A 13,081-nucleotide genomic window follows, 5' to 3' on the forward strand; every position below is an offset into this window, starting at 1 on the left:
ATCACCCCGAGGTCTGACAAGGGACAACATCTTATCACCTAGGGACCTGGCACATCGTTTTTCTTGCTCTTTAGGCAATGCATGAGAACTGGTAGGCAACTCATGCGACAGCAGTTGCTCATATGTGATAAAAAAATATTTTACCAGGTCGAAATTGTGGAAATCGCAGAAAATACTGTTAGCATAAGCTGAAGCCATTTTGTTTGTGGCATCCATTTTAGTTAGCCATGTGTTAGCCATGTGCTTCTTATGTCCTCACTGTTGCCTGCTTTTCTATTTCACTTGATTCATCAACTATAGTTAACTCCTTCAGTACTGAGCCAGAGCACTGCGCATGCTCAGAAAGGCCTGTAGCTGCTAGAATGCACCTGTCTTAGAGTGAACTGTCAGGCTATTGCATCCGACATAAGCAGTAATATCTCCCCTCCCACTGTGTTGACCAAGCAATTTCTGTATGCCCATGTTAGTCAATAACTATTCTTGTGTATGCCTTTACCTCCCCTTTGAGTCTCAATGCTGACTATGCAACAAATAGGGTATAAAAGGCCATTGGTTTCTGTATTCTATGGACTACCTCCTATTAGTGGCCTGAGGGTATTGTATTGACATAGTTCCACTCATGAGAGGTTAATAAACTTATTTTTTTTATATTATAGCTTCCGTGCCATTCTCTTCTTTGTTGGTTTAAGAACCAGTTGACAGATAAGGGTGAACCCCTGCACCGGTGGGCCTCTAAAAAGGCTCATTTCCACAAATGGCAGTTTAAAACTGCCCATACAGGCTCTGCAGTGGCTGGCCTGAGACATGTTTAAAGGGCTACTTAAGTGAGTGACAAAATCAGTTTTGCGGACCCACTGGTAGCATTTAATTTACAGGCCCTGTGCAGATGCAGTGCACTTTACTAGGGGCTTATAATTAAATTGAATATGCCAATAACGGATAAGCCAATTATACCACATTTTAAGCAGGGAACACACATATTTTTGCACTGATTAGCATTGGTAAAGTGCCAGAGTCCTAAAACCAACAAAACGGAATTCAGTAAAACAGTGGAGGGAAAAGGCAAAAAGTCTAGGGGTGACCCTGCAGAAAGGACCATTTCCAAGAGTTACCCTTCATGAATCCTAGAGGCTTTCTGATTAAAGCACTTCTTTTATAATGTGTTTCTTGGTAAAAATATCTAATTAAGAAACGTTTATAAGTTGTATATGGCAACCTGATACAGAAGAAACCATATCTTCCTGGCACTTGCACATGAATTTCAATAGTTCATTTTCATTAGAAATGCCTTTTATCTTTCATTTGTTTCAGCAGTAGGCACGTTTCAGTAAATTCAGATCCCCTAGAAATTCACAGAAACATAGGGCAGATTTTTCAGTTCTCAGAATATAAATGTAATTTGGTTAACACTGTGCACTTTTCACAGGAAACACACACTGAAAGGAGGAGTAAATTAAATGGGCTCACGTTTGATTTGTGATGAGTCGCTGCGATGAAAATCGGAGGTGAGCTTAGACACACCAGGCAGTAGTTATCTGTTTCATCCTCTGTTTGAACATTACTGACTTCTTAATTAAAGTCAGTTCCAGATCTAATGGCAGTGAACCGGTTTGAGGCCCCAGATGGCCCATTTGCTTTACATGAGATACATATTGGAGCTCTACCAGGTTTCTGTTGGAACTACTGTACTCAAGAAAACAGTATCTGAACTGAAGGTAGACTACAGGGAGACGTTCTCTCCTAAAAAGGCCGTCAAGTATTTTGAAATGTGGGTCAATCAATCAATCAGGATTTATAAAGAGCGGCAAATCACCCATGAGGATCTCAAGGCACAGGAGTTGCTTACTGCTTTGTGGTGATCAGTTGTAATGAGAAAAAAAGGAGAAAGCAGTGAACACAAGTGAAAAGCAAGGAGAAGGCACTCAAAAAAACTAGGGAAAGGAGAAAGCATTGAAAAATGAGGGAAAAGAAAGGGGACGGCACAAAATACAGGGGGAAAAGCAAGGAGAGAGTTTTGAATACGAGGGAAAATCAAGGAGAAGGCTCTGAAAACAAGAGGAAAAAGCAAGAGAAGGCAGTGAGAAACAAAGGAAAAGCAAGGAAGGGAGTGAAGAGAATACAGTGAAAAGGAGGTAAAAGACAGAGAAGGTACTTTAAAACAGGAGGAAAAGCAAGGAGAAATCAGTGAATACAAGGGGAAAGCAGAGAGAAGGCTCTCAAAAAAATGGGGGGAAGCATGAGAAAGCAGTGAAAACTGGGGAAACGCAGGGAGGCGGCTCTCAAAAAGCAGGGGAAGAAGCAAGATGGAAGCAACAGAGACGAGGAGGAAACAAGGAGCAGGCACTCAAAAAAGGGGGACGAGAGAAGGGAAAGCAGTGAAAATTAGGACAAAGGAAGGAGAAGGCACTCATAAAAACAGGGTAAAAAGTGAGGAGAAAGCAGTGAAAATGAGGGAAAAGCAAGGAGAAGGCACTCAAAACAAGCATTTGCAATGCAATAGGTCTCGCATTTACGCGATTTTGAGCTATTGGCATTGTAATTGACAATTGCTTTTATTTATGTTTTGGTTTTTAAAACATAAATAAAAGACCTTGTCATTTACAATGCCAATAGCTCTAAATCTCGCAATTGCGAGACCTATTGCATTGCAAATGCTTGTTTTTTATTACCCCAAAAACATAGTACAAGAAAACAAGCACTGCCAAAGCCAAAAAACTGTCAGCCAGCCTCAGACTTATCGGCTTTGCAATGATTCAGTCTATGTGTGCGTTCAACCTGGAATATTTAATTTTGATAGAAGTGCTAAAATATTTGCAATGTTTCCGGGGAATCCAAACCCTTGCAGTGGGCAGAAATCCCCCCAATGCTCCTAAAATGGCCAATGCAGTCGAAAATGACTCTTCATATATGCATGGGAAAAGGAACAATCGATTGAGAAATACAAAAAATAACGTAACTACTTAATGGAGCAGCCTGGTGACACATAAAATTTCCTTGACTTCGGATCAACAGAAAGGAAAACAAAATGAAAAAAAGAAATGGCTTTAGGAAGCAGAAATGCTAAAACAGTAGTTGTTCAGTTCACTAAACCAAAACCGATTTCATAAAACAATGGAGCGCTCTACGATGATTATTTCTTGCGGTGTCAAGGATGTACTTTTGAAAGGGGCCCACCGGTAAACTAAAGTGGCACAGACAAACAAGTTCCTATCTTGTAATGAAATCAGCACCAACATGTATTTCATGAAGCGTTCTCCGAGGCAGAGTTTCAGAATCAAACCTTCCCCCTGCTCATCAGAAAGAGAGGAAAGGCACTGGGACAGGTTACGCATTGCAGGAATCAGGATTCCGCATTTGAACCTCCATTTCGTGTTTTTGCTGCGCAATTCGCACTTACTGTAATTATTTTCTATACCTTTTTTTTCAGAGCACAGGGCCCCTGCGTTGTATGCTACAATGCACAAGCAATTGAAAGATGCAGATGACAAAAAACCGAAGTACCAACTAATCACAAGGCTTTCCTCCTGCTTCAAACGAGCAACCTATTTAAATCAATTACCAGCTCAAAATGAGCAGCCTCGTCTAATTAACGTTTACCCCTAATGGGCTGCTGAACGAATGGGGTGGGGTGGGGGGTTCGGTGGGCAGACGGACGCTACCACTATCTTCTTTCTTTCTGGACACTGCTCTCGCACTCTCACACCTGCAGAACCGGGGCCTGTATTACATACTTCTACTTTAATCCACCATCCCGGACGCGTGGCTGCAATAAATGAAAATGTTTATACATGATGATTGTCACGGTCACAGTGCGCTGAGGGGCAACGCGGGGGCTGCAGGGGGCCTGTGTTACGCCCCTGCCCAGTCTGGTTCTAAGAAGCCCCCTTTGAAAAGATATAGAGGACGAGGCTAGACAGTGAGGATTAAATGATGCCCAGAATCACACAATGTAGTCACGTGGAGGAGCGGGAATTTGCACCCTGTTGTTCGAATGTATACCTACATTTGGTAATTAGATACCGCTTACTACCCCTGACGAGGAGGTCAGTTCGGCTAATATCGCTAGGTACCGGAACACGAAGAACACGTCGCACATGAGGGACAGGTCTGCGACATTTAATGTGGTGCCGGAAGAGAGCTCATTTCGGAGCAGGGGGGACCGGCTGGCAACCCTAGCTCCGAGTTCAGTTTCCTTTCCTTTGCCGGAGCACCTAGTGCTAAAAATCCCCTGCGGGCTCTTCTCTCACTGCAACACGCATTCTGCGAAGGCAGAGGGCAGCTCGGGTTACAAGCTGCCTTTGAAGAACTTCACACCAAGCAGCTGAAATATGTGCGGATTACGTGCCTTGGTGCTATTTTAAATCAGGCAGCGCTAGGAGGGGGGCTGGGCTACCATGCCAGCATTCCGACTCACGAGCAGATGGTTCTGTTTAAGACGTGCGAAAGCACGAGATGAGTGGCGGGGAGTGGTTGAGGAGAGCAAAGGAATGGTGGGAGGGAATTCAGATCCTGCTTAAAAATAAACAAGTTGGGTGAAACAAGTTTAAAGTAAAAAATGAAAACACGAGTTCTCAGGCTTTAACTACCACTAAGGACGGAGTGAAGAAGCAGCAATCTACAGTAACAGTCCAGATAAGAACAGCACTGTTAACAATGGCACTCTTGGAGCAAGTCGGGCGAACACGTTTAAAACAAGTAGTTCCTAAACAAAACTAACAAAGCCAGACAGCGCAATAAAACAGTAGTTGGTCGGTGCTGCTTCCCATAGAAACGGAAGTGATGCATCAGATCATCAGCCAACAGAAACAAAGATAACAGCAGCAATGCCAGAGTTAAACAAATCACAAGGGGCAGGAGAAATTCCACGGACTTTCAGCCAACATAGAGATTACTTTAGGTCTCGCAGCGCATGCGCTGCTAACGCGAGACCTAAAAATGGGTGGGAAAGCAAGGAGCAAGCAGTGAAAACAACGGAAAATTAAGGGGAAGGCACTCAACAAATGGGGGGAGCAGGAAGAAGACCGGAGCGAAAGCGGTGCAGCAGCACGGGGAGAGCTGGGCCTGGGGCCTGCTTAATGGGGCAGTGCTGCATCCTCCATTAAGGAGGTCCTGGGAGGAGAGAGGGAGAGGTGCTGGGAGGCACTGGGAGGGACCAGGCAGGAGGTGTGAAAAACAGGCGGGAGAGGCGATGAGGAAAAAACAAGGCGAAAGCACTCAAAAGACACATTCTCTCCGGCAGCACTTAGGCACAGAAAGACGTTTCAGAACGGTATTGAAATTATATGCCTGACATAAAATTAACAAAGGGAATGATACCTACAAGGGATTCATTCAAGAACTGTAATTCGGAGTAATTATTCCTTAGGTATGGTGACATCTAATGACACCTATATGAATAACTAACAACAATTCAAAAGAATCAAGAAGCAAATCAATTGACATGAAATGTAAGCTCATGTCAAGAAACAACCAGAGGCATAGTGGCAATCCTATCTCTCAGCTGCTTACATCGGAATATAATCAGTTCTCACCTTGAATCCCAAGTAGAAGGAGCCAGATAACTTGTGCTGATTTCATCATTTTTGTTGTGAGGGGTGAGATTCTGAACCCTGAAGCTGTCACGTCCAGGTGAGGGTACCTATAAAAAGCTGAGGGCAAAACATATTCAGAAGTGTATTTCAATTGTAAAAAAAATACTACTTCTAAGCAATATACAATTGACAGGGGCTGTGGTCTGAGTGTGATATAATCTTGTATAATGTCACTGCAGGATCATAGACCTGTGCGAACTGCACCATTTCCGAGCCAGAAATATGCCATTTAATAAAATGTATATTTTTACGTGTTAATGAAGTACTATATGATTTGAATATTACATACAGATATCTCATGTGTTTTCTAGAATATTTATTTTGTTGATAAGATAAAACTCTCAACCAGATCACTGCTTGCACATCTTCAGAAGCAAAGTCTTTTTGTACAGTCGTTAACCATCAAGTGGTACATACACTTTAGACAAATGAGATGCATCCAATGGACCTGATGTATTACTTACCATGTGAGTCTACCTATTAAATATCTTCCTTCTTACATAATAATAAACTCTTGTTTCTGCACAATACTCCATACTGCGTTTCTGCAGTTCTAAGTGCTGTAAATAACATGGTTGTTAGCATGCACCTAGTTTCCATGGTGAACGGCTGTCTAACCTTTACAAGTATAAAAGGTAATCCAGAAACAGAATCATCAAACATCACACCGTAGATAAGGAAGTTCTCTTTTATAGTCCAGGGTACATGAGGAGCTGAGACAGTCGATAACAGGGGGCTCAAGATTTTTCTTAACAATATGTGTTTGACCTCATTTGTGAGTTGGTGGTGAGAGGGACCAAAGTATGTTTTGTGGCGGATCACAATTATCTAACAGTAATTTTTGTCACACTTTTTGTGTTATTAGGCCCTGGACATCCCAGACGGCTGGATGCAATGTAGTGAAAAAGTAGGACACTTACTTTTAAGTTGTACATGTCCTGGAAGTGGAAAAATACTAAATTTGGTGGTCTGGCCATGAAAGAAGATGCCTGCCTGAATTGAGAGCTCCGCCCAGGGACAGGCTCCGGTCAGACACCACGGCCTTCCAGAGGCAGCTGGGGCAGATTATATGCCAACCTTACGCTGACCAGATCCCCGGGCCGTCTCAGATCAGGGTCAGAAGATGGCACACAATGGACCGAAGCGGAAACCCCCTGGTGATGAGGTGGAAGCGCAGGGCCTAGAGGCGTGACTGAAGCCTCGGCTCTTGCTTTGATACTCGACCCCACCGACCGCACATTGCTCCACTTCTCCGGGCCTGTCTCCCACGCTACGTTGGGTGGGCAATCGAGGTTTGCAGCTGGCCTGTGGACACACCGGGAGCATCCTCCTCCAAGGCTCCAAGTGAGAGACTCTTGGTACCTTTCCCAACCCAGTACCTTCCCCGATGAGTGAGCACTGGACTGTAACCTTTCAGCTCCCCACCAGGCAGGCCCGACTCCAAGAATCCGAGAACCCTCTCCGATGCCTGCTGGAGGGGGCGACACGGCAACAGAGGGGGCAGCGATCCTCAGAAAACAAAGCGTTCCTGTCACCCCTCCAGGCTGCAGTACACCAGCCTCAATATCCCCTTGTGCCGCACTCCTGGCAGCTCAAGGACCCACACGTCGCTTCGGTGAACCGAGCCTCCAGGGACTACCCATCGGAACACCCTCTCCACCAGGATTCACAAGTTACAGCGGAAGGTGAGGAATGACCAGGGGGTAACATAGCATGCGGTGGGTCTTCCCCCCCTGTTTGGTGCTGGGGCACGTGGAGGTGAGACCAGGCAGCGAACCCAATGAGAGCGGGTGCACGTGGTGCTCCCCCTCTAATCACCTAATCATTGCAACTGCCCATACACCACGCTTAGATGAGCATTGAGGAGCCGGCCACTCTTTACTGGCATAACTACATACAAGCAAAGTGGGTCCGCATAAACCCCAGACGGCCCTACAGCGTCATTTCTGGGACGTCTTGAACCGGCTGACTCCTACGCGATGCTGGTCCTCTGAGAGAACACAGTGTTATCTGCCCCATTCCTTATTCCTGGCCTGCCCTTCATGCGGAACCTCCAGGCCTGTCTCCCACACTACGTTGGGTGGGCACTCAAGGTTTGCAGCTGGCCTGTGGACACAACGGGAGCAACCTCCTCCAAGGCTCCCAGTGAGAGACTCTTGGTACCTCTCCCAACCCAGTACCTTCCCTGATATGCGAGCATTGGACTGTAACCTTTTGGCTCCCCACCAGGCACGCCCGACTCCGAGAATCCGAGAACCCTTTCCGATCCCTGCTGGAGGGGCGCGACACGGCAACAGAGGGGGCAGTGCTCCTCAGAAAACAAACCGTTCCTGTTCCCCCTCCAGGCTGCAGTACACCAGCCTCAATATCCCCTTGTGCCGCACTCCTGGCAGCTCAAGGACCCACACGTCGCTTTGGTGAATCGAGCCTCCAGGGACTACCCACCGGAACACCCTCTCCACCAGGATTCACAAGTTACTGCGGAAGATGAGGAATGACCAGGGGCTAACATAGCATGCGGTGGGTCTTCCCCCCTGTTAGGTGCTAGGGCACATGGAGGTGAGACCAGGCAGCGAACCCAATGAGAGCGGGTCGCATGTGGTGCTCCCCCTCTAATCACCAAATCATTGCAACTGCTCATACACCACGCTTAGATGAGCATTGACAAGCCGGCCACTCTTTACTGGTGTACCTACATACAAGCAAAGTGGGTCCACATAAACCCCAGACGGCCCTACAGACTCATTCCTGGGACGTCTAGGAGCAGCTGACTCCTACGCGATGCTGGTCCTCTGAGAGAACACAGTGTTATCTGCCCCATTCCTTTTCCTGGCCTGCCCTTCATGCAGAACCAGTGTGGACAAAGCAGCATGTTAAAGAACTGACCAGGAGGACCTCTCAACTAGTGTCTCCAGAGTTTCCCCATGAGTCTCTGAGAACCCCCCTCTTATTTAAAAGTCCAGGCAGCAAATTGGACTTAAAGGACACTCCTGAGTCCGTGCAGTGGTGAATTAAGGGACTTCTTGCAACAAAACTGTGACAGGACGTGCACCCTTCCATGCATACGGGCCGCTTCGTGCAACCACACTAGACACTGCACTCACTGGTCCATTATTGAGGTGCCATTGGTTGTGCTCTGCAACCACCAAGCAACTTGCCACACCAGCCTAGGGCACCATCCTGTGAAAAGGAGCGAATGTCCACCAACAAGCACAGGAGTTAGACCTCCCAGCAAATTCTATTTACGGAAGCACTCATGGAGCCACGCAACATGGCCACAAAGGGTGACACCCCTTCTACGAGCAGGTCCTCTACACCCCCACCAGCCTCTGCAACAGGTGAGACCATGGACTGCATCTTGCAGGAAATCTCCGGCATCAGCTGACAGCTGGAAGGAATGAACTCCACTATCACTGAGGTAGTGGAGGAGGCAAAATCGATGAGTGGATATCGTGGGGTTTCATGCACGAGCAGAAGTACTGGACTGAAGGCTAACGGTGGTGGACGGCCACCTCGACACAATGCAGGGACCTTCTCTTCCTCCGTTGCAAACTGATTGACTTAGAGGACCGCAGCAGGAGAGACAATGCCCACATTTTTGGCTTCCTGGAGGCAATTGAGGATTCAAATGCCAGAGCATTTATGAGTGATACCCTTCTGAAGCTTATAGGCGTTACCTTTGACCCTCCTCTGGAGATACAGCATGCCACCTGCATTAGCCCCCATGCAAGGACGCTAATGCACACCCATTTACCCTCATTGCCTATTTCCTATGCCATGATCAAACGAGGTAGATGCTGGCCGCAGCACGCATCCAAGGACCGTTCACTTACAAGCATCATAGCATCTGATTGGCTGCAGATTTTCCCAGAGAGACCAACGATCGCCGCAAGGCATTCCTCTCCCTGAGACCAAGATCACACCCAATGAACATCAAATAAGGTCTTTTTGAGCCTACCCGCTTCCGCATTACTAGAGATGATGACTCCAAGGATTTCTATGACCCAGAAGATCTACGCCAGTTCCTGGACACCAGAGGATTGCAGGACATGGACACCTAACACGTAATCATGGAAGAGAACATGAGAGGACAACCTACACCCATGAGGACAAGGCTTCTACCCTATATACCGTGGCTGCCTTCACACATGAACAGCAGAAGGACAAATACCGCTCTACTATGAAGCCCACTATGGATGCAGATTGAGGGAGGAGGGGACCTAGGTGAGGCCCCCAGGCTAGAGATAATCCAATGAATGGGTATCCGCAAGGAAAGAGAGATGGCTGCCAGACAGCTGCAGTCCGTGCAGGTAACAGCAATGGGGCCTTGGAAGGAGGGATTCCGAGGGTCGATTCCGAGGGAAAATTAATTATTTATTTAATTTTCCCTCTGCATCATCCCTTGGAATCCCCCGTTACACGTCCCACCGCTGTTACCTGCATGGACCGAGACTGCTGGCAGACATCAGACAGCTGATTATCGCTTACACTGTATTGGTCATCTGTGTAATTGTTTAAGTTGTATAAGTTATCTATTGATGATGCTATCACGGTTCTTATTGTTCTCACCTGTAACTGCCACCAGTATTTGTGCTTAGCCTGCTATAGGCTCACATCTTTTCTCCCCAAACCCTGTTTTGACTCTGATACTCTTCTATAAACGCCCTTAGTGCCACAAAGCCATTAGTGGTTGCCCTTTGAACCCTTTCTTCACTTGCCAACACTGCCCCCTAAGTCTACCCCATTCCGTTATGTTCGTGATCCCGCCCTGAGCAATGCCTTGTCCTCCCGGTGGACTCCACTCTTGGGGTGGTGAGCCAGAGCATTTAGACCCGCGGTAGGAAGTCCAGTTTTCCTGGTGCTGCATAGTATTTTGCAGCTACCCCTTTCCATTTAACCTCTGATATAGGTTAGTGGGACCCTATTACTCCTTGTCCAACTCTAACTCACACCAACTCTAACTCACACCCCGGTCTAGGTCCACTCTCTCCCTGCAGCTCCGCAGTGCCGTCTCCTGCAACGGCTCCTGATCCCAGACCCTGAACTCCTCCTGGGAGGTTCAAGGCTGCTGCTCCCACCTGCTGCCTGCCATCAGCCGCCCCGTAATTATTTCTTCTGCATTCCTGTTTTAACTGCTTCGCCCCACTGGTTAGTGTCTATGTAATTTGATCTTTTGTTCTCTGTTATTGTTATTGGTTTTAAATTGATTCGCACCACTGTTCCATTTTTTTTCTGCCTGCCTCCACTCCGTGACTGCTGCCCCTGCGGTCCCTCCCCCCCGAACAGCCCCTGCTTCCGCCTCCCAGTCTCTTGTCCCTCCCCCCTCTCCTACTTAATGGCGGCCACTGCTGGGGAGCGCGAGTAGACCTCTGACCCCTGTCTAGGTCCACTCTCTCCCTGCAGATCCACAATGCCGTCTCCTGCTCTAGCTCCTGATCCCAGAACCCGACCTCCATCTGAGAGGTTTGAGGCTGCTGCCCCCGCCTGTTGCCTGCCATCAGCCGCCCCATAATTATTTGTTCTGCTTTTCTGTATTTACTGCTTTGCCCCACTGGTTAGTGTCTATGTAATTTGGTCTTTTGTTATCTGTTATTGTTCTTAGTTTCAAATTGATTCCCACCACTGTTCCATTTTTTTATGCCTGCCTCTGCTCAGCTGCTGCTGCCCCTGCAGTCCCTTCCCCCCTGGACAGCCTCCGTTCCTGCCTCCCAGCCACTTGTACCTCCCCCCTCCCCTACTTAGTGGCAGCGACTGTGGGGGAGCGTGAGTAGACCTCTGACCCTGGTCTAGGTCCACTCTCTCCCTGCAGCTCAGCAGTGCTGTCTACTGCTCGGGCTCCTGATCCCAGACCCTTAGGCTGCTGCCCGTGCCTGCCATCACCCGCCCTGTAATTATTTTTTTCGCTTTCCTGTATTTACAGCTTCGGCCCACTGGTTAGTGTCTATGTAATTTGGTCTTTTGTTATCTGTTACTGTTATTGGTTTTAAATTGATTCCTACCACTGTTCTTTTTTTGTCTGCCTGCCTCCACTCTGCCGCTGCTGCCCCTGCGGCCTCTCCCCCCTGGACAGCCCCCTCTCCCGCCTCCCAGCCTCTCGTCCCTCCTCCCTCCCCTACCTATTGGCGGCTGCTGTGCCAAAGGCAGGCCCTTCAGCACGTGTCTGCGACCCGACCGCGACCAGCGCCAGGGACCCTGCATCTCGTCCCACCCACCGTTACAACAAAGCCCCTCTCCACACACTCAAATCCAGAAGACTCAGCAACTGTCAACAGGCCATGCCTAACACGACCCACAGACAGTTCTCTTGCCTCCACTGCCGCCAGACCTTCACCACCACCCGACCTTCAACACAGCAGAAACCAACTTCAGAAACACCCTAGGATGCATCCACCTCTACGTGCGCTCCATACAACAACACGCCGTGGAGATCTGGAATCTGCAGGACTCCTTCTTGCCCGACATTGCCTTCTTCACACAGCCCTGGAGCAATGGGTCCTCCGCACCCGACATCAACACCGCCATCCCGGACAGATACAAGATCCAAAAGAAGGACCGCCCCAACCACCAAGGGGGGGGTCTTCCCATCGCCCACAAGAACACCCTCTGGCTCACCACCTCCAGTGAAACCCTCTCCTCTGCTGAACACCTGCACTTTCAGATCCAGACCAGCCCCAACTCCACGCTCTGGGGAACCCTCATCTACAGACCCCCCGGCCCCCGCCATCACCACAATGAACTACATACTCATCGGAGACCTGAACTTCCACCTCAGCAACGCCAGCGACCCCAACTCCACCACCCTCTGTAACAACCTCGCAAACATCAGACTCAAGCAACTCGTCTCCTCACCGACCCACAGGGCAGGACACACCCTTGACCCCATCTTCGCAGCAAGTAACAACGTTCACTTCCGCCATGGACCGACCCCTACTGCATACATTTCACCATCGACAAAACCAAGCCACCCAAACCAGCCCTACTCCCTCCACAAAAGAACTGGAGCAAGCTCATGGATGACCAACTCAACTCCGCCCTCAACCGTAACAACCACGCTTCGGCATCCAACGCCAACATCGCAGCCAGAAAGCTCCACACCTGGATATCCAAATGTGCAGACGAGCTTGCCCTGCCATACAACCCCGACAAACAGCGCCCTGGGAAAGCCGCCTGGTTCACCACTGACCTCCAAAAAGCCAGACGCACCTGCAGACACCTGAAGAAGAACTGGAGAAACACCAAGACACCCAAAAAGCACGCCACCTACAAGGATGCCATGATCGACTACTATAACCAAATCAGAGCCACCAAGAGGACCTTCACCCACACCAAAATCCTCACCAACTCCACCAACGCCACTGTCATCCAGGAATTCACCAACCCCCGCCCCCCAGATGCACCGGCCAGCCCACCATCTCCACCTGGATGCCAATCAAAGTTGAAGACACCACTTCAACCATGAAAGGCATCCACTCAGGGGCCCCCACTGACCC

General features: G+C 48.5%; 1 gene segment (V, D, J or C); it reads right to left on the reverse strand.

Annotated features, from left to right (window-relative positions):
- Positions 1-13,081, reverse strand: part of LOC146863226 (Ig kappa chain C region, A allele-like) — a 431,421-nt gene that overhangs the window by 361,251 nt on the left and 57,089 nt on the right. Inside the window, 1 exon segment of the C gene segment in view lies at positions 5,532-5,648. Within this exon segment, the coding sequence occupies positions 5,532-5,580 (49 nt within the window).

The sequence above is a fragment of the Triturus cristatus genome, chromosome 2_2 (genome assembly GCF_964204655.1).
Source record: "Triturus cristatus chromosome 2_2, aTriCri1.1, whole genome shotgun sequence".
Lineage (NCBI taxonomy): Eukaryota > Metazoa > Chordata > Amphibia > Caudata > Salamandridae > Triturus > Triturus cristatus.